The sequence below is a fragment of the Antrostomus carolinensis genome, unplaced genomic scaffold, assembly GCF_000700745.2.
Source record: "Antrostomus carolinensis isolate BGI_N321 unplaced genomic scaffold, ASM70074v2 scaffold2389, whole genome shotgun sequence".
Taxonomy (NCBI): Eukaryota; Metazoa; Chordata; class Aves; order Caprimulgiformes; family Caprimulgidae; genus Antrostomus; species Antrostomus carolinensis.
In genome coordinates, this window is record NW_010337656.1 from 43,334 (window position 1) to 67,233 (window position 23,900).

The 23,900-nt window shown below is 42.4% G+C and overlaps 1 protein-coding gene across 1 annotated transcript in view; it reads right to left on the reverse strand.

The window, feature by feature from the left end:
* Window positions 1–287: 287 nt before the first annotated feature.
* The window catches only part of TXLNB (taxilin beta), a 30,289-nt gene continuing 6,676 nt past the window's right edge, over window positions 288–23,900 (reverse strand). Inside the window, exons 3-9 of the mRNA XM_010175237.1 lie at window positions 22,235–22,405; window positions 15,422–15,616; window positions 13,579–13,698; window positions 8,234–8,308; window positions 3,170–3,262; window positions 2,221–2,316; window positions 288–1,091 (exon numbers count right to left, since the gene is read on the reverse strand). Of these exons, the coding sequence (XP_010173539.1) occupies window positions 288–1,091; window positions 2,221–2,316; window positions 3,170–3,262; window positions 8,234–8,308; window positions 13,579–13,698; window positions 15,422–15,616; window positions 22,235–22,405 (1,554 nt within the window). The remainder of the gene's footprint in view (window positions 1,092–2,220; window positions 2,317–3,169; window positions 3,263–8,233; window positions 8,309–13,578; window positions 13,699–15,421; window positions 15,617–22,234; window positions 22,406–23,900) is intronic.

Below are 23,900 nucleotides of genomic sequence, written 5' to 3' on the forward strand. Positions count from 1 at the left end.
CTGAATGAGATGATTCATTATGTCTGGGAAAAAAAGATCTCGTAATTTTGTTATATTTCCCCATCATTAATAAAATGTTATGCTTCAAGCAGACAAAGGACAGCAAAATTTGCAGATCCATTATTACTGGGCAGTGGTAGCAAAGAGAAGTGCATTACATTTGCCTACAGATACATGAGTGTGTTTTAGTGCCCACTTTTTGTTTTTAAAAAAAATAAAAGTTATCAATTTGGGGGGAAAAGGAGAACTGTGGTTTGTAGAAGACAAGCCTGGACACCTCAGTGTCTTCAATCCACTGCTTCCATGTCTGTGTCCCCTGTTTGCTCTGCAGACTGACCTTGGACAGAGTGCTCCGCTGAGTCATCCACACATTCTGCAGCTTTTGGGGCACTTTTTGTGGGTACTGGCATATTCCCAAGGGGAGTGGGCATGTTTTGTGTGGGTGTTGGCACATTTTCAGGGGTTGCTGGCATACTTTCAATGGGTTTTGGCATATTCTCAGTGGGTACTGGCACACTCTCCGGAGGTATTGGTGCACTTTCTGTGGGTGTTGGCACCCTTTCTGACATGCTTTTGGTGGGCTTTGGCACATTCCCAGTGGGTGTTGTCGTATTTCCTGTGGGCAGTGGTGTGCTCCCAGTGGGTGCTGGCACGTGTTCAGTGGGCGTTGGTGTGCTCATGCTGGGCTGTTCATGGCAATTCCCAGCCTCTGACTGTGGGGTGAGAGGAGAGGGCAGCTCTGGCACCAGGATGGCATTACAGGTTTGAGCATCACAGGTCTCTGGATTGCTGCTATTGCCTGGGAGGGACTCCTCTGCCTTGTGGGACACCCTGAAAGCTTCAGCCAGCTCCTTCAACATGCTCTTGTCGTTAGTGTGTAGCTCAATGCTTGCCTGCTCAGAGGAGGAAGGGCTTGTATCAGCGTCATCATCTTCTTCTAAGATGTCATTTCCATTCATCTCTTCAGGGAATTGTGCTTGCTTTATTTTTCTGTACAATTCATTCCTCTCTTCCTGCAGAGCCCGGCAAAGGTTCTCTAGCCTCTGGATTTTTAGCACGAAGCACTCATACTCCTTGGACCTCATGGCTTTCTGTAGTCAAAGACATCAGACAAAGGCACAGACTGAGTTTGGGAGCATGTGATTCATTGGTGGAACTGGCAATTAGGAAAAAATGTGAGATCATGGCAGCCCTCACAAGACTCTGCCAGGTAGCTGGCTTTCATCAACTGCTCTACAATGACTATGGTCTTTTGCACTGAAGATTCAAGAGGAAATTAATCCCTGTTACTGTAGTGTATTAGCATTCTCCATACAGATTCAGATCAATTTCAGCCAAAAATATTTGCAGAAATACCTGTTGACGATCTGTAGAGATGAAAAAACATAGTGGATGTTCATACAGCTAAGCATCCAAAAGCCTACCTGAACTTCTGGTAGGCGTGGGTGTGAATTTTGGGGAAAACAAGCTGTATTATGTTTTTTGTTTATTTTACTTCTAGGTTCTGTGAGAGCAGCCTGAATGAGAACATTTTCTTGCTTCTGCACCCAATGAGGAATCAAGACATACAGAAATAGCAATAGCACAGAGCTATAAAGCTAATCAGAAGGACCTGGTCCAAATTCAGTCTAAGTCTGGGGTGAAACTTCAGGCAGCCTCTTATCATATTTGAAAGAGTTCCAACATGCTTATGAATTTCCTCTGCAATGCACCTGTGACTGCATGTTTTAAAACTACGGTGAGCCACAGTACTTGCTTTTGAGTCTTAGAGTTTGCCTACACAGGAAGTTAACAAAAGGTGTGAATTTGAAGTTCATTAGCTAGAGCACATTAATTCCCTGGGTGAAAGCTCTTATACAGAAAGAAGGTAGCGTGAAGTAAGCTAATGCCAATTTGGTTCTATATGAGAGCATTAACAATCACATATTTTTAGAGCACTTAACATTCACAGTTACATAATTCAGTTTCTTGTGAATGTAATGAATGTCTCTGCACAATCCAAAAGGCACAGCAGTTGGGATTTTTGTGGTTTGTTTGGGGTTTTTTTGTTTTGTTTTGTTTTTTAATACATGTAATTATAAAGGTAGCTTGAAAAAAAAGACCCTTAAGTTCACGAACAAATTTTTCATTGACTTTTGGTGGTTCCAGGTAATCTCATGGCTTAGTTAAAGCATTATGTGGGGGAAGAGGTGAATCCTGAGAAGAAAAAAGACCACTCACCTCTTCAATCATGTCCAGTAATGCTCTGTTACAGTTCTCAAACCTGGATTTCCATGTAGCAGTATCCTTTTCCAACTTCTTAATTTTCTTTGTCATCTATAGCAGCAGGAGGAAAAGCTGAATTACAACAGGAATTCCACACTGCAAATTAAATTAGGGCAGCCCTTTTTTTCAGGTCTTTGACTGTACTCATGATGCTGCTACCAGCAGCTGTAATGGCTATGCTAAGTAATAATTGATGTTAAGGGATGGATTTAGTTTTAAGTAGCTGCCATATAACTTTCAACCTCCACTCTGTAGTCTTAAAGTAGAACCAGCTGATTATGTGTTTAAAAGCCAGGTCCCAGTGTACAAACTATCACAAAAAGAAAAGGTGACATTATTCTGTTTGTCTCTTACAAAGACCACAGTGCTGTATTGCTGGAAAGTTAAAGAAGGACTTGTATCTTCTGAGCCAGCACTGTCAAGGAAGTTCCCTCTGGATTAGTCACCTCTATACTACCTCCAACACACACTGCTAGCTGCCCACACACTCCAGTAGGAAGACATGTAACCTACGTCAACCTTTCCGTGTGGAAAATGTCATCACCCAGGAGGCTCTTGTCATTCCTGGAGACATGGGCTGACAAATGCAGCTCCAGACTTCCCTTTTGATATCTCTGAGGGGTCTGTACCCAACCACCATGTTAGGTTTTAGGTAAAATGTTTATTCTTCAAGGCAATTTCAGTTTTAGCTGAAAGGGAGAGTGAAATGTTCAGCTTGCAGTGCTGACGTCTAAGCTGCTGTCAGTTGTGGCCACGTGTGCCCCAGATCTTTTTTGGATGTTGATGAGAATGTTCTCCAAAATGTGCAGAAATGTCCCCATCCCAGATAAAATTATTGCAGTGAGAAATATAAAAATCTAAAAAGAGTGTCAAGCACAGGGTTCAGGTATGAGCTGCTACTCACTTTCTCCATCTCCTGTTTGAATGTGGCAAACACTTCATTGCTTTTGGCCAATGTTTTCTGAAATTCTTCAAACCTTTCAGAGTAGAGAGTGATCTGCATTAACAAGGAAAAAAATAACCACAGTAATTTCAGTCTCCAGGATGGTGAATTTCTACTTTGGAAGAATATAATAAAATGAATATTGTGTTTGGATATGGAAATTAGCTTCTGTTTGGAGAACATGAAGCACAAATACCAGGGAAATGAAACTATCTGCATCTCTTTAAGGTTGCAAATTATTATGATTCCTCTATTGCAGAAAGATAAACTGAGGAAGAATACAAATACACAGGCCAGGGATTTTAAAAAGACTTGGGAACTATGGGTGCCCCGTTCTCCTGAATGTTGCAGCTATGGTGTCTCTATACAGGGTGCCCAGAAGCAAAAGAATTCCCTAGAAGTGGAGGCTTCTGAAAACATTTCCCTAGGTAACTCTGTGGAGAATTCAAGAGGACAGCATTAAGGCCTGCAAAGATTTCCAGTCCCTGCCTTCCCTCCCAAGCCCTGTATACGTCTTTTCTGCTTACAATAGTGGCTGACATCTACAGGAGAGGATTCCTGGGATGAAGAACAGAGTGGAAAACGATGATGTTATTCCTGGGCCATCTTCATGGGCAGGGACTCACCGGAGCTGGTCTGACCACTGATGCTGTGCAAGACCAGGCAGCGGGATTAACTCAGGGAGAGAACCAGTGTGGTCAGAGCTGTGCCTGAGCTCTAAGCCTTGCTTTGCCATGTAGACATGGCCAAACTTCAACTGCAACCTGGGGGCATAAGCTCTGGCAGGCTTTAGCGGAGGAGCTCGGTACAGCCTGGCTGCCCAGCTGTTTGCCTGCCTTCCTCATTACCCAGGCTGTGAGGTGGATGCTTCCCTGGCTATGCTGCTTCTGATGTCCAAGCAAGCTGGGGGATGGGCATCCCCATATCATGCTGCAGCCAGTTTCTCCTCTTCCATCTTTCCAATCCCCACTTGGTGGCTCAGGCTGTGGCCAGGAGCTGCACCAGGCAGCACCTGATGCTCTTCACTGGAGTCCACCTCCAAAAAGGAGCATTGCTGCTCCGTTCCTATGTTATCTGGCACATGGGGTAGCCCCACCACTGAGCAAAGCCTTTGCTTCACACTGCTGTGATCCTGCACGGGATTCCTTCAAGATGCATTCAAAAAAAAAGCTGAGAGGGCACCTGCTCACCTCTATTTTGTAGCCTGTGTGTGGACTGCAGCTGAAGGCAAGGACAACAAAGGTGGAAAAAATAATCCCCTGCCAGCCTCTTCTGTCAGCTTCACTGCACTTCATGAACCAGAGCAGAAGAAAGATCTATTGCAGTGTGCCAACATTTAAGATTGGGGCTCCATATTTTGCTATAATTTTACACCTGGTAGCCACATGAAAGTTCATCTGTGGCTGTATTTTGTCACTAAGACATATTTTTGTATGTGGATGTTTTTGAAAAAAAAAAAAAAAAGTTCTAAAGATCTGAGGTTTTTTGTAAGATTCTCTTGGTTTCTACTTTTTCTGTTTTTCTGAGTGGGAAAAGCACTTTCAAAGCTCAAAATTCAGGGTGCTATAAAGCACGGTTATCTGCTCTTCCGAAAAAGACCAGCTCCTACCCAGGCACTTCCTTACTGTTCCAGAGCACCCCCAGCTGTGTTTAGGTGATCAGACATTTCACTTGTCCAGCCTGACAGCTCTCATTAGAAAAAGACTGGTTAGTTGTTATGATGCCCCTTAGAAAATGCCGTGGCTATAATTGTAGTGTACAGTGGATGTGCCCAGGCTCAGTTCAAACCAGATAGTGAGGGTCTCAGTGGCCATGAATATGGCTGAGCTGGGGGAAGGCATGGGAGGTTAGTCCATGCAGAGCTCTCTGGTGCCAGTATCAGACCTAGCTGATATGAAGCTTGTATGTGTGTATTTATACTCGGCTGTAGCCAGAGCTCTGGCCTGTGCACAGACAGAAACACAGAGGGATTTGTTTCAGTAGCCCGAGTGCCACATCGTAAATGGGACACTAATACCAAGTGGGACATTTGGAATTGACGTCATGGCTCTAGGGAGAAATGTCTGAGCATCCCAAAGCCAGGTGAGGGAGCAGGGTTGGGAGCCAGCAAACCAGGCCTCTCTCATCCCAGAGCTGTTGTCTTAAAAAAACCTCACCTCACTTATCTGTCTCTGCTTTTCCCTCCCAACTTTTGCCTATGGTTTAATTAGATTAAAAACCTTTCAGGTTTGAACAGGGCAAGCTCTGATCTCAGCTGGGGCCCAAGATGGTACCATAGCACCAAGAACAGCTTCTGTAATTTGAATTTGAATAATGAATGAATGTTTTCATAGTGGCTGGGAACAGGCTGTGAGAGCTGCCTCTCACTAGGACCATGCACTCATGCTCCTTGCTTAGGGACATGAGGACCTCCTTGCTGCTGCCCACTGCCCATCCAGCACCCTGGCAGTGTGGGCACAGTGAGCAGAGGCAGCACTGTTGCAGATGAGAATTTCTAATTGCAAAGCTTTGGGAAGTGGGGACATCTCGACACCTTCCTGCCATGAGGGTGCTACAGCAAGGATGCCCCTTCGGCTCTGTTACTTTCTTCTTGGTTGCCATAGTCCAGTGGTTGCACTTATGCTGGCTACTGAAAATTAAAGGCCTCAGCTGACTTTTATCTTCTTGCTTTGTTTCAAAGCACAAAGCTAAATAAGTCCACCTAAGCGACATACCTGGGGAGGGCGTGCAGCATCCTGGCAAGTAGCACTGCAGTTTGGGTGTATTCCCTGAGCTGGTGCCAGATCTCTGTCACCATTTGGAGGGCTGAATTTGGCTGGTTTGGGCACACTGTGCTGCCCACAGACAAGCTGACATGAAGCTGATTTGGTTTCTTCAAGCTCAAGGAAGCATTGAGTGTTCATCCCCTCCTCTAAAATGGAGTGGTATCTCACTCACTGTAGCAGGCAGCGAGAGCTATATCATGGCTTCTCTTTATCTCATTGACCAATATCTTCTCATAATTTCCATGCAGGTGTTCCACTATTAATATCTATTTGGAGTTTTGTGCTGTCCACACCAAGGAGCTCTTTATGCTCTTTCTGTTCTGTGCTTGCACAGCGCCTTGCACAATGGCATCTGGCTCATGAGGGAGGGCCTTCAGTGCTACTATACTGGAAATAATAATAATAATTAATAATAATAATGATGATATCGTTATTCCCAGTAATTCCAAATGGAGGCTGCTGTGTAAGCGACAGAGCTCTCACACTTGAGTAGGACACCTAATTGCAATTTTCATTTCAGCAAGTGTGCTTGCTTTTCATTTACACAAGTCTGCAAGGGACAGGTATTATCAATGCCCTTGCAGACTTGTTTGACTGGATTTTTCTAAAAACAATTTTACCATTTCAACTGCATGCTTAATATATTCTAGTTTTTATCAATACCTTCAGTTTCATTAAATTGGCTACAGAGGTCTGCCTGCATACAAAACTCTTTCTGGTTGAACATAAAAGTTTAATTAAAACCACTCTGGGAAAATTGGGGGCAGGTTTGCAGTCGGTATGGACTCAGCTGGAGGCCTTTGAGGTTTGATTGCTGAACCTGTCAAACTGGTGTTAGCAGCAGTTTACCTGATATTCGGTGTGCTACCAGCTTATTTTAGCCTTTGAAAAAACATTAGCCTTTGAAAGGACCAAACTCTTCTTAGCATGTTTCCAGGTTAACAGTTTAACACTAGCCTTTCTTGACTGCTCAACAGAGAGGAATTAGACTATCTACAAAGGCAGAGCTGGAACAATTTACCAGTACAATTAACTGTGAGCAAGAACTAGGAGAGGACTTTCTGATGGGTGAAGAGATGGACAGCTGCAGAGGGGCTGAAAGACTTCCAAACTGCCCCGCCCCAAAGCTCTGCTGGGAGGACATTTCTCACAGACAGGACAAAGCAAATAAATCTACATGACTATTTCTGTAAGTCTAAGAAAATCTACTGATGCTACCTCTTTTAGATATGAGAGTCCAGCATGTCATCTACTGTTGTCACTTGTTTTCAAGGTTAATTATTGCATTGCTCTCAAAGTGTAGTATATACTGTCTGTTTCTCAATTTTGCTGTCTTTCAATCCAGCCTGACTCTTGGTGTAATTATGGCAAGTAATTTTATTTTATTGAATGTTTCAAATTCCAACTAAACACTGAAATCTTGAAGGTGCCTTTGTATAAGACTTTAGCAGGCAGAATTCCTCCTAAAGCAAATGAAAATGCTGCCTTCACGTTCCAGTACAGAAAAGCACATGAGCACATCAGCTCCAGTTTGGTAAACTTGTTTCACGATATATATGTACTCCAATGCTTTGCTCGATTAGAAGCCTGCCTGAAGGGTAGTTATGGTGAATAATCAAGCCAAGGCACCCACATTGTTGTGTGGCTGAGTATTGTGAATGCTCATAAATCATAGCACTGTAGAATGGTTTGGGTCAGAATAGACCTTTAACTATCATCTAGTCCAACCCCCATGCCTTGGGCAGGGACACCTTCCACTAGAGCAGGTTGCTCAAAGCCTCATCCAGCCTGGCCTTGAACACTTCCAGGGTGGGGGCATCCACAGCTTCTCTGGGCAACCTGTTCTACTGTCTCACCACCCTCAATAGTAAAGAATGTCTTCCTTATATCTAATCTAAATCTACCCTTTTTTAGTTTAAATCCACTACCCCTTACCTTGTCACTACAGGCCCTGGTAGAAAGGCTCTCTCCATCTTTATTATAAGTCTCCCCTAAATATTGGAAGGCTGCAATAAGGTCTCCCCAAAACCTTCTCTTCTCCAGACTAAACAACCCATATGCTACAATATGATTTGCAGTAGGGGCATTACCTTACAGCTGGCTTGAAAATAACCTGTTTCCTTTGCAATAGTCTATGGGATGTAGAATGAGTCTAGAAGGAATACATAGAAAGTAGTTTGGACACTTTACCTGGAATGTACCTCATGGGTTAAAAACTGGGAAACAAAGGCACACCATAAAGTCACCTCTCCTACATCACCTGTGCCTGCAGGACAGTCTCTTGCTCCTTTAACATTTTGGCCTGGAGCTTCCATTCTGCAGCTTGGTTCAGGAGCTGTGTTTTGGGCAACAGAGAAAAAAATGTTAGATCCCTGGTTTGTCAGTTGGAAATCCTCATCCTCCAGCTACCTAAGCTTCTGCTACTTTTACCTTGATAAAGAGTGATCTAACTCTTAGATGAATATAGCTAGAGGAGTTGTTAGGCAAAACATAGTATTTAGTGCTATCCTGATGTGGGACAGGGCATTTGGTTTGAAAAGGCATATTTTAACAGGACTTCAAAACCTACTTGGAATGAAGTGTGCAGCACAGTGGGCTCTAAAAAGTGTGGTATTTAACCATACCTTCACCAGTTTTGTAAAGAGAGTTTATGATACTTTCTGGCACTTTCATTTCAGCACATCTCTGGCCAAGTTCCTGCTCTCTGGTGAATGCAAAACTCCCTTTTGCATTGATGATCAGGACTTAGCACACGGGCACGGTCACAGGCAGCTGTGCCTCAAAAAAATCTTCAAGCTTTCAGAAAGGGAATGCATAGTAAATGTCATATATTTACTGGTGTCTATCGTCTTAGGGCTCCATTTACATTGACATGCCATCAGCAGAGGATCCCAGCTCAGTGTGATAAATGCCTCACTTAGATCAAGGAAGGAGCCCGGGAAGAGCTTGACTGCAGTTTCAGCCCTGGCTGCTCCTGGGAAAATGTGATCCCCTACTTCAAGGTATTTGGCAAAATGACATTCAGACGTGCAGGCTGCAGATGGGACTGTTGGTTGAGGCTGAATGAATTGTAGGAATGAGGTGTAGAGAGACTTTTCCAGGCTGCAGTTCTGAGTCAGCACATCCAGAGTATGTAGTAATATTCTAGAAATTGGTTTAATCTGAAAGCAGGAAACATTTACTGAAGTGTTAGAGAAATGTCCTTGTTGCTTACCAAACATTTATTAAGTGGTTTCCTGGTTAGGCCAATGGTATTTGGCCTAACAAAAAGAATGCTAATAATAGCTTGAGAAATTAGATATAAACAAGTTAGTTTACCACAGGACTTTCTTCTGTTGGATTAAATTGTACTGTTTAAAATAGCACAGTTGGGCTCTGAAAATATATTGAAAATAGAAATACTGTGGAAGTCAATAGATCCTGCTCTCATAATGGAAGTGAAAAGTGAGTAGAACCACATGCAGCAAGTGTATTTGATCCCTAATAAAAACTTCTATTCTAACTATTTTGTTGAAAAGAACACATACAAACTACTTGAATACCACCCGGCAAAAGAGCTGAGGATGTACCCTACAAATGCTGACTAAACAACATAATGAATTCCCTCCCTGTCTCCAGCTATTTGTGGCACAGAGACTTTATGAATTAGGCTTGTTACCCATGTATAGTAGCAGCTCTAGAAAAATGTTTCTTCCATCAATCTGGCCTTTTGATTTGGACCCTCTGAATTTTTACCATCTACAAATTCCTGGCTGATATACAGCTCAAGGATGCATTGTATGAAGAATTACCACATTCTGTTTGTTTTATACCTGCCTCTTAATATTTATTTGGATAATTTAATTTGATGTTTGGTTCAATGGAGATAAGTCAAATTCTTGAGTTCAGATTTTGTTGACTAAAATTTCAAATAGGTTGTGTCATAGCCTGTAAAAAGAGATGGTATGAGTAAGCCTGGGTTAGATGAGCCTCAGTTCATGCCTTTATTTTCTTAAGACAGGGTAAATTTTACACAAACAAAAATAATTAATTTTTTTTAAAGTTTGGATGAAATCTGAATTTTTAAGTTTCATATTTCCTTGATGTCTACTTGTTTGGATGTGTGGTTGGGTTTTTTAGGAATTATAGGGTGCCTGATTTGAATGATTGAATGAAAAGTTTTTTGAAAACCTTCAGAACTACCCATTCTCTAGGCCAGTCATTACTTTCAAGAACTGAGCATTTATCTATATTGCTTAAATCTCAGCTAGGGTTACCTTCATACCCAGTGTGCCTGGGATAATGAAAAGGTCCCACCTCCTCCAACATGCCTCCTGCCACAGCACAAGAGATGGAAAGAGAAGGCAAGAAAAGTTGCTTCTGCTGCCAGTTAATGAAATTCTTCTCTCTTATTGACCCACATAGCTCCTGCAGCCAGTAAAAATCCAAGAGTTAATAAACTTTTCTGTAATGGAAGCAAGCCACAGAGAGGTTTGCTCAAATTAGCACACGCTCTTGCGCAGCCTGAGGTCATCTGCAAACACCAAGCTGGGAGAAAATGAATCAAGAGAACTGATACATTTATTAATAGGCTATGAAGTGGTAACAAGGAGGCCAAAGTATAAAGAAATGAATAAATATTGCATATGGTGTTTACAGAGCAGCACTTCAGTGAAGTGTGGTGATTTTACGCTATATTATTAGAGCTACGATGGCTGCTGGAGGCCCAGAAAGTCACATCATACTCAAGAATAAAAGAGCCAGTCCCCAAGAACATGCATTCCATTTAATGACATGGATCTAGAAACTGACTTAGTGAAAATTAAGCTTCCCTTTTTGCTGACAGACTCTGCAAATTCCAGTTATGTAGAAACCTGATCAGTACCTTCCAGTCACATACTTGAAAGCCACAGAGGTTTTAAACGGCAATTAAATGCACATCAAAGTTTGTATTATGAGTGCTAAAAATGTGTGGTATGAGGAGGAAGTCCAAGTACCACTGACTGGCTATGGGATGATAGTAAAATGGCATCTTTAGGTCAAATTGACCTTTTGGAAAGGCCATGCAGTATGAACCATTGCTACTTATATAGGCAATTGCATTCTTTGTTGCATGTGTAGAGTGAATTGTGCAAGCAATGAGATGACCTGCCTATTGAGATGTGATGTACAGAGGCTGCAGGAGGGGACATCTCTCCTTCTCTGAGGTAAAGAAATTTTGTATAGGGGCAAAGATTCCTATGTGGAAGAACTGGTTAGGAAGACATCAAAGTGAGCCTTCAAGGAGTAATTAAATAGATAAAAGAATATAAAAATTTTCATTTAAAGACATTTCCAAAATCCTGCAGCAAAAGTCATGCACAGGGATGTAAAAAATAGTGTGGAGAGAATTGGTATATAGTTCTGAAAGCCATCTCCTCAAATGACAGGATGCTGAAATGTAGTAAGGCTCTGACTGTGCACACTACTGAGCTGGAGAGAAATACAGCTAAATGAGAGGACTCCATCAAAACCACCTTGATTTCATACATACGTATATATACATTACTCCCACGGACACTACTGCAATAGCTGGGTGGGTGGGACTAAGAGCTCAGCAACAGGGTTGAGGTGGGAGACAAGTGTAGGCTAGCTCTCTGGGTGCTGGGCTACCTGCGATGAATCATGGCACACTAATCATGCCTTGACTCAGTGCGTGGTTTTTGTCTGGTCACTTAAGTTCTTCACCTAAATCTAACTTGCTCTGAGGTGAAGTTAGCCATACATCACCAGGCTACCTCAAAGGCATGGGTTTTAAGTATTAATTTGGATAGTGTGAAATATATTATTTGTACATGGTGCATATCATTATACACCCACTGCTTAAATGCTTTGTAGCTTTTTTTTCGAACCTACTATTTCATAGGTGCTAGTCATACATACAGCAAAGCCACCAAGAAAATCTCCCACTCTCAAATGTAAACAGTGATGACTTTCACTGGTTTAAAAGCAATCAAAATACTAAAATTGTGCATATCAGTTCTGGATAAAATACACAAAGAAGGTTTGGCTAGAAACAGGGCCAGTCACGGGCAATAGGCATCCCCAAAACTCATATTCTATGAGGCACAGCAAGGAAGGTCGTTAATACAAGGCTGTATAAGTCAGTTTTCCAAAGAGCCAATGCCCTTTCTTTTACACCTTCTATTTTTTTTCCCAGTATCTGAAATCTAGTACTCAATAGCAAAACTCCCAGTGACAGCAGTAAAGTAAGCCCAAATTTGCTTTGTCATTGTAAGGCATTTCTTGGAAATGTTTCCTGGGGTTGGAATCTGTCAAGAATCAATGGTCATTAATGACATTATGAGATTTGGCTTTACATAGGCTTCACAGTGAAAGGGAATAACTCAGCTGGACCACAAACTATCATGCAGTAACATGCAGATGTGCATGCAGAGAAGCCCCAGCTCTTTTTCCCTCTCAGTCTTCAGCTGGGAGTAAAGCTGAGCAGGAGTGGGTGTCCCAGCAGTAAGGTCAGCACAGAGGAAGAGGATAAATGCTCTTATGGGCAATCTTTGGTTGTGCGTGTTTGCTGTGTTCCCCTTGTGCTCTAGCCACAGGGATTACAGCCCCACATTTTCATCCGTAGTTTATGATACTTCAGCTATGCTTATGCTAACGTATCTGTTTCCAGATATGGGGAGGGGATAAATATCCTCTCTTTAGAGCACTCTCATGCTGCTCCTGGGTTAGATGCAGGACTGCTGAAAACTAAAGCTTTCTTCTAGCCACTAAGAGCCTGTTGCTTCCCCTGACTGGTCTTAGCAGTGGCAGTGGGTCAGTGTTGAACTCCGACCCTTTGTAGGTGTGAGGATTGCTGTGAAAATACCAGGCAGCCTGAGAAAATTAATTTTGGTCTGATTGAGTCACAAAATATGTGACAGCATGGAAGAGTGCCCTCTTCCCAACCCAGCTGTTCCTGCAGGGGACATCCACCTGGAGCTGCTCTTCTTTGTTCCCCTGCTAGAGATATCCCCTCTGCCAGGTAGGGAGGAACAGCAGAGGAGGCTGCTGAATGGACCCAGACCCTTCCTGCCTGAAAGAGGCACTGGCAGACCAATGTGGGGAGGGGAACCTCTGCAAAAGGGAAGGGGAGGCAGCTCCTGTGGCCTCCTCCGCTGGCAAAACCAGACCCGGGAGGATGCCTGGGGAGACTCTGAGCCTGGGGGGAGAGCAGCCCTTAGCCATCTCACTTTAATCCCATGTTCTTGTTCTCCTCTCTGATTGACTAAATATGCTCATTTATCATGCAGGGAGGTGGAATATCAAATACCAGAGCTGTTTGAAAATTAATGGCATCACCTGACCCAACATGATGATGAACAAACTGTGTATTAACGGTGAGTTAGCTAAAACTGTCTGTGCTCTAACCTACCGCTCCGCAGTTTGCTTCAAAAACTGTAAATGTCAATGAAATCAGCCTTTCAGGGGCTGTTCCTTTACGTCGAACATTGACAGCAGCAATAAAAACATCTCTGCTACCATATCCAGCTCAGACCTGAAGAACCAATATGTTAGTGAAATAGCATGCAGGGCTCATTTTGGACTAAAGTTAGACAAAGTCAGACAGATTAGAAGGATAGGTACATATTCCTTTTCTTTTTGATGTCGCTCTTCGGCTTCCTTCATCATTTCCTGAGACTGCTCCAACTTGGCATCCACCAGTTTCTGTTGAAGTTCTCTGTGCTTAAATATCTTGTCAAGGTGCTGTAAGAAAACAAATTGTGCTGAATGTGCAGGTTTGTGTACACAGACCTTCATGCTCAAGCATGTACAGCTATCTACTGTAACACTCATAAGACAACAATATTGCAAAACAGGAAGACTCTCAACCTACTGCAGTTACTAAAAAACTACAGTGCTGATAAGAACAAACTGCGCCAGAATTTGCATGGGAAGGGAAACCTGTTTATTTTATCTGTTTTGATTTATTATAGCAAAAAAAAAAAATCATTTTAAACAAGCACCTTAGCATCTTTGCCAGTTCTATGGTCTACATATGAAGTCATCAGTATAGTTCGATATAACTGAAGATCAAATAATTGCTCATCAATAATAAATTCGCAGGGGACACACTTTTTTGGAGCTGTTAAGTAACCAGCAGATCGAAGCCATTTTGTGGGTAAGTATGTAAAGATACATTGCACCTGCAGTACTTGGGAGCATGCGCACTGCTCATGCTGTCCTTGCTGTAAATGCAGGTCCCGTGCATCCCCATTGCTGTGACTACACATGCACAACATGGGCTTGGAACGCCTGCGTGAAAGCACATGAGTGGGGATGTGGAGGACATCAGACCAGATGAACGAGAGGCCTCCTCTGGCCTGTAAAACATCTGGCTCCAGGGTGACCTTCAGGAGGTAAGTGTTGCTGATAACCCTCTTCACCCTTGCTTAATTTAGATAAAATACACAGGAGCAAATATTCTGAGCGCATCCCTCTGCTTTACATTTTCTTTTCATAGAAACCACAAGACAGGAACATACATTTCCTTCTTTCAGCATAAGACTTCATTCATGATGCAACAGATTTGGAAATGCATGTATCGAATTGGGCATTCCAGATTGTACGGACAGATTACTTATGTTTTATTCAGTATGATAATGTTGTCTGGTTCCACTGAGGCTCACAATAAACGTATTTAGAAACAATAAAAAGACCCAGTATGGTATTTGTTAGTGCTTGTCATAAAATTAAAAAAGGGTAGTTTGGCATTTTACTGTATTTTTCGAGGTTTTTTTGTGTCAAAATTATCTGACCAACTCTAATGTTTACAGAAAGAGTAATTTTCTCTCTGTCTATTAGTTCCTAGATCTTATGGTGAGCATTGTGCCTGCAAAGAAGGATCTATTCCAATGCAAAGGACCTCCTTTATCTGTCTTCTTAATTTTTTGCTTCTGGGGAAATGTCAAAGTATTGACATCAGAGCCCTTCTCAGCAGCCTGTGTCTGGAGGTAACAAGAGTATATTTGGCATCACCAGCAGAGCAGGCTGTCCAAAAGGATGGGGGCTGGGAGGTGCCTGGTGGGGACTTGGAGGGGGAAGCAGGAAAAGAGTGCTGGGGTGCTCCCCAGGAATTTGGGGGAGCTGTGAGGGAGCTGGGGGGCAGCTCGGCAGGCAGCTGGCACACCTTGCTGCTTGGGCACCTCGGCCCCTCTCCCCATCATGGCAAGGCTGTCATGGGTGCCACAGGCAGGCTGCTGGCCCAGCACAGCTCCTGGCCTGCACAGTTTGCCATGTGGTATGTGGTGCCACTGCAGCGTGCACAGTCCCACTCAGACGGCAACGCATGGTGGGGGCTACCCTCGTGACCTCCACAAGACACCCGAATGATGACCATGAGGAGGACAGGCTGGTGGTGCCTTCTGCTTTCCCCAAGGGAAGCCAGGTTTGCTGGCTGTCCCCATGGCAGCCAGGGCATTGCTCTCACCTCTTCCCGCAGCTCGTACTGGTCAATGATGCTTTTCAGCTTCTCCGCCAGCTCCGTGTTCTCCTGGCAGAGCTTCATGTTCCTCTCACTTTGCTGCTCTATCTGAGCCTGGATTTCACTCAGCGTGCCCTGGAAATGATTAGTTATTTCTTTCCTCTTCTCATCTTCCTCCCGCGCCCGCTGAATTGTTTCCTCCTGTTGTTAAATGGGAGAGGACGCAGACATGTAAGATGCATAATAAGTGGTTCCAGAAAGATAGTGTTTCAGAGTAGCATAAGGTGTCCCTTTGAAGGATTATACATGTTTGGATTCCTCTTTGGAGATTTTCTTGCTTTCATCTGCTCCAGCATTAGGCATGATTCTAAATTTACAGAGCAAATTACACAGTGGCCTTGAAAATATTAGGGAACTAAGAATTTGCATTTATAAAGATGGATGTAGAGCAGAGTTTCAGATCAAAGCAAACCTAGAAAAGGGGACATACATGCGTGTCTTGATTCATGATACTGTAGCACAGCTTTTGCTTTTAAAGAAAGTATTTAGTGGAAGTAGTCAAAAGCTCTTTTATAGAAATTCCTTTTGATTGAATTAAAAATTCACCCGTTAAAATACCTCCTTTTAACTTGGAATCCTCATATCAAATTTATGGTTTTAGGGATTTTCATTTTTAAGATAAATCCATCACTTTCTGTAGAATCCCTCCCAATTCCTCAATTTTCCTTCCCTAACTTCTGAAATGACACCAATATTTGCACTAATATATTAGGTGGTGGAATCAAGGAAAGCTTGTGGACAGTTTCTCAGTTTCTTACAGAATCAAAGCAGAGAATCAGAATTTTGCCTGGAGAAAGATCAATGGATTTATTTTTTTTTTAACCAATTATTGAAATTCTGTTCTGGATTTATTTATATAAAAGACAATGCAGAAAGAATCTGCATTCATTGCTTTGGATCCAGAAATATGGACTATTTTTATTCCCTACTCATTTGCTTCCAGGGCAGTTTGCCCTTCTCGGGAGTGTAATCCTGATGTACAGGGGCTAGGACCATATCTGCTGTAGTTACTAATCATGCCAGAACCATGTTAAGAACCCACTCCACAGCATGCAAATGGCATACTCTAATAAGGTTTCAACTAGCATAGTCATCTACGTAAAAATCTCTGATAACACTGCATATGGATATTTTCTATAAATATACCTGAGTAAAGCCTTAGCTGACTAATTAAGTATAATTTATGTCAGAAATGTGGCATAAAAGGCGTTGATTCAGGCCCTACTCTTAAAGTAAGACAAATACCAAATGACCCAATGTCTACTTAGCATTCACAACGCAAGTCTGATCTTGGACAACTTGCTGTTCACGTTTGTCCTTTTGCTGACCGGGGAGTGATATCAATGACAACACTTTGGATGATGGGAGGAAAGTATCGGAGCCATTAGTGCTAATAATACCGTAGTGTACAGAAATCACCATGAAGCACTGCTGTGCTCTGCAGTTTACACAAGAACATGTGTGTGTACTCACAGAGTAAAACAGAGTGTGAGTCCAGAAGGACTCTCATTCTTGAAAGAAAGAAAGAATTTCAGATGGAGCTGAGCAAATGATTTGGGGGGTCCTAGTTCAGTACCTGGGTTGGAAATTGGACACGTGAAAAATTTGCATGAAAGAGAAGCTCTCTAAATATTTTTTTTTAACTTATAAGGATGGTTTTTGAGTTAGCCTGAAACATTTTGCTTGACCACAAATTAAGCTGTGTTCTGTTTGTAGTTACTTTTTGTTTAACTCTTTTTTAGGACAATTTTGAAACAGAAATACTGTTCCGAAGTAGAGTTAAAAATGCTGCCAGAAGATGTTTTAAATAAACTGCTTTAGCATTCCCAAAAAGAAACATTTCATTTTCTTTTAAAAGGGTACGTTTAAATGTTATCCTTTTTATATTTTTTTTGAAACTTTGGCAAATCTAACTTGAATTCCTAGATAGTTTTGGTCAAGTCAGAGCTCCATTTTGCTTCTAATACACTTGTTTAAAAAACTGCTAATACCTCTCTGTTCTCCATATAGGTGCAGCCCTCAGCAGGGAGAAGAGTGACCAGGTGCTTTCACTTCAAGAAGTCAAAGACAGAGTGAGAAATTGAACTTGCATGCCTGGAGTCCTATTTCTATGGCTTCAAAACATCCTTCCTCAAATACTTTATTGTTTCAGTGGACCAAATGGTATTATAGTACATCACTGCTGTGATTTAAAGTCCTCTGGAGTAATAAATCCAGCTGAATATAAAACAAAAAATTGGTGGATTGTGTGTAAGTCACACTCACAGTTCTGTTACAAGGTGAAATGAGACATCCCGAGAATAGAAATCATGCAAATGGAAAAAAACCCGCATGTGTTACTCAGAGGATCTTATTTCCTGCTTATCCTCTCTTCTGAGGTAGAACAATTATACCGAGCACAGAGACAATACAAAGATTCATGGTTAAAGACACTAAGCCAGGAAGCATTTAGTTGCAGGGCACATTATTTCTCCTGACCTCTTCTTCTTGGGTGAAAAAGATATTTGAAGAAGATATTTACCTGAGAGGCTGGATGTGTCCCAGAGAGCTCCTCAGAGACCCTCATAAAATGGCAGTGATTTGTTAAAACCTTGGTATCCCAGTTACAAATCAAGGGTGGGTGTGGGTGAGAGGTGCTGGCAGAGCAGAAAGGCGGCTGTTGTTTGGCCAGGGCACTGTGGAGAGACCTGTGGGCATTACCTCTTCCCTGAGCCGAGGAACAAAACCTCTCTGTGCCTCAGTGCTCTGCTGTGCCGTGGAGCTAGCTGCGATGCTGTCAATGCCCAGCTAATGTAGGCTGGTGCCCAGTCTCGAAGGTATGACAGTTTCAATCTCTAGGTGCTACTGATAATACCATGGGAATAGTGATGACAAGTCTTTAGAGGTGTCTGCTGTAAACCGGAGCCTTTACTGGCTGTAAAAGCCTGTGGCTGAGGCTGCACCTGCACTGGTGCCAGGGAGGGGGCTTGATGCCCATGGTGCTGCTGGTGGAGCCCCGCAGCCCTGCCAGCTCTGCTCGGGAACTGCGGGGTCGGGTCCCCTTCACCTGCCTCACCTGGGCAGGGACAGACTGGCAAACCCCAAACCACTGGCATCACCCAGGTTTTATTATTATAAGGCTACAGCCCCAGCTCTTTGCTTATACCAGTCCCTGTAACCTTACAGAATGCACTTTTTTTCCAATAGGTTCCTTAGTTCTTCCCATTTCAAGACCCCACAGTGTAAAGTAAGATCCTTTTTTCCTAAATTGGAGGCTTGAAGACTGACTTTTGTTTTGTGTTACTGCTGTTGTAGCTGAAGCAGCTGTGTAGAGTTCAGACCTTCTGACTTGCTTGGTCGTAGGGAGCAGAGCAGAGGGTGTTTGAAGTGGTGACTTTTCAGCATCATCATGGTGAAGTCATAACATGCAAACCGCACTTGGCCTTGTCAGCTGCTTCACTCTGTCCTTATTCTTTCAATAGTTTTAAATTAAGTGTTCAATTTTAGTGAGAAAAATAAAGCATTATAAATTCTTTTTAGATTTCCAGTTGTGGAAGACTAAAGTCCAGCTATAAACTACTACTGTTACTTTCACTCTGCCCTTTCTTAATCTTTGTGCTCCGTACCTACCCTACCAAAGATATATTCTTGTGTCCTACTGCAGTACTGCTATTACCCTTGTGTTTTACTGCTAAAAATGTAAGAATACATTGAATAAAACCTCGTAAAATTAAGGCAAGGATATTTTGCAGTTTGGGATTTGCCACCAGAATGTGAGATAATTTGCAAATAGAAGGACAGGATTGTCTCTGGTCCTCACGTCTCTCTGGGGCAACTCAAGAAGACTCGGTCTGCTGAGTCATATGAGCCAAGACAATACAAGCATGGACTCCTCATATTCAATGAACCATTCTCTTCATTCCCAGGCAGTGTGGTCTGAGCCTCAGGTCTGCAGTTTGGAGCTCAGCCCATAATCGAAGCTGTTGACTGTCGTGACATTTATATGAAAGTCACTGCTTACTTCCCAGTAGCAGGAAGGACAAGGGACCTGAGATGTTCATGTCACCACAGGATGCTAAGTAGCCACCAAACTGTCAGATAACTGTCAGAACACAAACACTATGTAGAGAAATGAGTTGCTGTTGGTCTTAGCAGAGCTACTCTATTGCAAGGGGAACACATTCTGCTGTTCCATGAACATTTATTCTGCTTTTCTTGGAGGGATAATTAAACATCTGTTTTCTACTGTGAAGTGTAAGTGGAAGGAAATAATCTGAAGAGCTGGATTGTAAGTCAGATTTTGAGGCCAGTATCCAATACTAGCCATAAATTTTACTTCTCTGATCTGCACTGTGGGTTTTCAGCGCAGCTCCACATTGCATATTCATCACCACTTGGCTGCACCCATCTCCAGTTAATAGGAATTCCACACACCAGATGAGTAAAGATGACATTTACATGACGTGATGTGCATATAATGTACCACATGGCAAGTCAGAGGAGGTTTGTGATCTGGACAGGTCAGGTTTCTCCTGTGCTGTTGAAATGACACAATCTCCTACAGGTTTTTTTCCATGCTTTGGAATATAATCAGAAGTGCTAATCCCAAGTGCTAAAAAATTATGAATCAGCTTCTTTGTCCTGCCAAAACCAAAATAAAAATGGCTTAAACAGGATATTTTAAAAATAACATTTGATGAATTCTCCTGTTTTGGACCCTCTCAGTATAGTCATAAGCGAAAGAAAATGGCACTCATTTAAATAAACAGATGAGATTCTGGAGATTCACAGATGTCCAGGAGCTAAAACTTCAAGGAAAATATTCCAAGAATTATGTTAAAATTCTTAGAAAGACAAAACTTTATAAAGATATTGAATATCTTTATTAATTTAATCCTCATTCATTCTGCAAGTATATTTTGTCTTACTGTCTTATTTAACTTTGCTGTTTTTACACTGAAAGCACAGGAACCAGAGGAAAGCTCTTATTCTGGGTTTCTTAAAGGTCTCCAAATTCTTGGGAAGGTGTGGCCAAAATGTGAACACTTGTTTATACTACAAGATCAGCTCAGGTACCTTTCCTGGCTCACCTGGCACAGGTACAGGATAAAAATCAGAACTGAATCTGAAATTGATAGGTTTATTTAGGAGACAAAGTAGTCTAGTCCCAAAGTAAAACAGACCAACAAGTGGAAAGATGTTGGAAAGAGACTTTCCTAAACGTAGAGATGAAATGTGTAATGTAGTATTCAATGCAAAGAAAATGGAAAAATCATGCTCTCTAGTAGTGAGATTAATAAGCATATGATAGCTGGGAAATCATTTGAGGAATTCAGCAAAACCTGTTCCAAATAAGTTTTCCAAATATAATTAGTTTTTGTCTATACTCCAGTTTCCACTGATTGGTTCCACTGATATGATTTGTTTGTTCTAGAAATCTCTAGTTCAGTTAAGTCTATTGCAAAGCACTGTACACTGTACTCTTAAATCACTTTAAAACTGGCTTGTGTTTCTGTTGAAAGATTTTGCCCAAAGATGGTCTGGTGAATCACTGTGGATCCATATCAAGGTGTACCTCAGGGCTGGTATAACTGACAGGCACAAATTTAGTTGGCACTGCCAGTTTTGTGCTACTGTAACTGAGAACACAGAGATTCGCTTCTAGTTTTCCTAACTATATGTTAAACTGCTTTTGTTCCTCCACTAGTGCACAGCTTGAGTGTATACATGGCCATTCCCCCTTCCCCCTCCTAGCTATATTCCTAACAATGTATAATGAAAGTCAGAGCTAGACCCTGAAGGTTTGCTCCTGAGCTGGCGGAAATGAATGAAAATCCGTTTCAGTTAATAGAGGTTATATCAGGTGAAATTCTTGCTGCTGAGAATTCATATATATAATGCTATACATAACTATATCCCCATAAAGAGGGATTTTGAATAGATCAAAGCAGCAGCTTTTTGTGTAATAATACCACCACCATTACTAACATGTACTCAGAAAAAGGAAGATCACAACAGAAATATACTTCTCGAACCTAAATTTTTTCAGGAAGCATAATCATGTTATAAATTTCACATTTAAATGGCATGATGCACCCAGCAATAGGCAGACATGGCGTATGGATCCCAGCCTTTTGACACTCCTGAAAGTGTCATTGAGCTGATGCTTGTAATCCAAATGACTTCCACAGTGTCGGCATCCTTCCTCTCTTGAGGCTTGATGTCTTAGGCAAATGTCCTGATTGACTAACGCTCACAGATCACTTGAAAGTTCCAGTGCTCTATCACCCTCAAAGTAAAGAAGTTTTTCCTCATCTTCAGATGGAACTTCCTGTATTTCAGTTTGTGTCCATTGCCCCTTGGCCTGTCACTAAGAACCACTGAAAAGAGTCTGGCCCCATCCTCTTGACACCCGCCCTTTAGGTATTTATAACCATTGATAAGAAAATTGTTCTGTCCATGCACATGCATTTGCTTCTGCAGTCTCAGGGACCCAGTCTGTTAGCACTGCTGGCTTTCTCTGCACTAAGCTCCCTGATAATGCAAGGTGGGCTTACAGATAATGTGGGCAAAACCAAAGTCCAAAAGTGTTTGGATATTTCCAAACAAGGAATAAAGGAGTCCTGGTGTAAACGGGCCTCAAGACTAGAACGTACATATAATTAGATATTGCATGTGCAGATGCAAACATCCTTTTGATTTGGTTCTATAACAAGATGGGAAGGCATCAGCATTTTCTTCTCCCCCACTGCTGGGTACCTTGGTAAGGCCATCACTCACCTTGAGGTTTTTGTTGTGCCTCTGGAGCTCCCGGCACAAGCTTTCGAGTTTGCTGCGGGCGAGGATGGCTCGGCTGTGCTCGCTCTGCAGCTGGTCCTTCTCCTTGGTGATCTGGGCCTGCCTCTTCTGCAGGTACTTGAGCTTTTTCTGCTCAGCACGATGTTCTTCAAGCTGGGTGGGGAACGGGGATTAAAACAAAATGAAGAGGAAAAGGAAAGAAAAGAAAATGAGCTCTTTTGCTTTCAGGGAAAGTGTTCACACTTTCTTAACCTCTTGGGAAATTGTATTTATCAGCACAAATGGAAGAGGAGTGAACAACCTCGAGGGAGTCCCAAGCCTGCTTGCTGCAACAGTCCCAAGTGTGCTGTAGTGTGGGTGAGTGAACATAATTACTACCCTCATCATGCCATTCCAGCCCTTCCTTCTTTGGTTTGGATTTCTTTGAAGGATAGCTGTGAAGTTTTATTTTTGTTTCAACGTTAGGAACTGGAGCGCTTTATGTGGTGAGATTTCTCCAGATCGTGAGATAACACAACAGTTGTTCATTCTGTTTTGTGGCTTCCTAAAAAAGAAGTGGTTTCCCATATACCCAGGAACCTACTGGAAAAAAACAACAGAAAAAGAGGTGCTGGACACCAGGGATGCTATCTATGTGGGGGTTTTACTGCTGGTGGAGGAGACTGCTCTTCAGGGAAGAGTTCCCCAAGATGACGCATGGGCACCTCCTCTTGTCAGGATCCTCTTGCTCATGGGTAAACATTAGACCATTCATCAGTTGTGTTTCTGGAGGTCTCATCATCAATGGCAGTGGGTTGTGGGAAACTAAACCTCTTTCAGGATCTTTGGATCCATGTAATTACTGAAGAATATATGGACAATCCCTGACATTCACTTGGGAACCTGCTGTTCCTGTGGGTGTGTGGCCGCTGCCTTGCCTAGAGGGCTGTCAGGGAGGAGGGTGTATTTGGAGTGGGGATGAGGGGCAGCAACAGAATTGTCAATAGCAGTCCCCACACAGACTGGTCATTTCTTCTGATATGTGCCTATTACTGGCTGTTTTGAAAAAACTTCAGGCACTGCAAATTAACACCATAACAGACATGTCAAAGAAACATTTAACTTCTGAAGCTTTTAAAGCTTTCTTCTCTCATTCCAATGCACAGCAGCCCTCCTGGCTGTATTACTCCTGGCTCTATTACAGGTGACATTTCTTAAGCCCAGGTGTTTTCCAGTTGAAAAACAGCAGCACGTGAACTGCAATGCACAAGCCTTAGTAATAATAGTTGCTATAATATTACTTTAACTAGTAATATGGTACCACTAGTACTGATTATTAACCCCAGTATGACTGGGAAAGTTGGTGAGTGCAGGGGAATGATGTGCAGCTTAAACAAGAAAGTCAACAGGCATCATATTCTACACTTTCTCTGCCCAAGGAACTGTTTTCTGCAGATGTTCTGTAATTTATGCTTACAGTACAGAGCTCTGTGTATTATCAATCAAATCGCAGCTAGGCATGCCACAAAACAATGTAGTCACCAGTTTGAAGTATATTTATGGTTTACGCTCAAATTTCTGCATGCGTATAGTGTCTTTTTACCCCAGTAGGTCAGAATAGAGGCTCTTGCATCTAATCAAGCTGCACTAGCTGAAATAATTTTTCTCG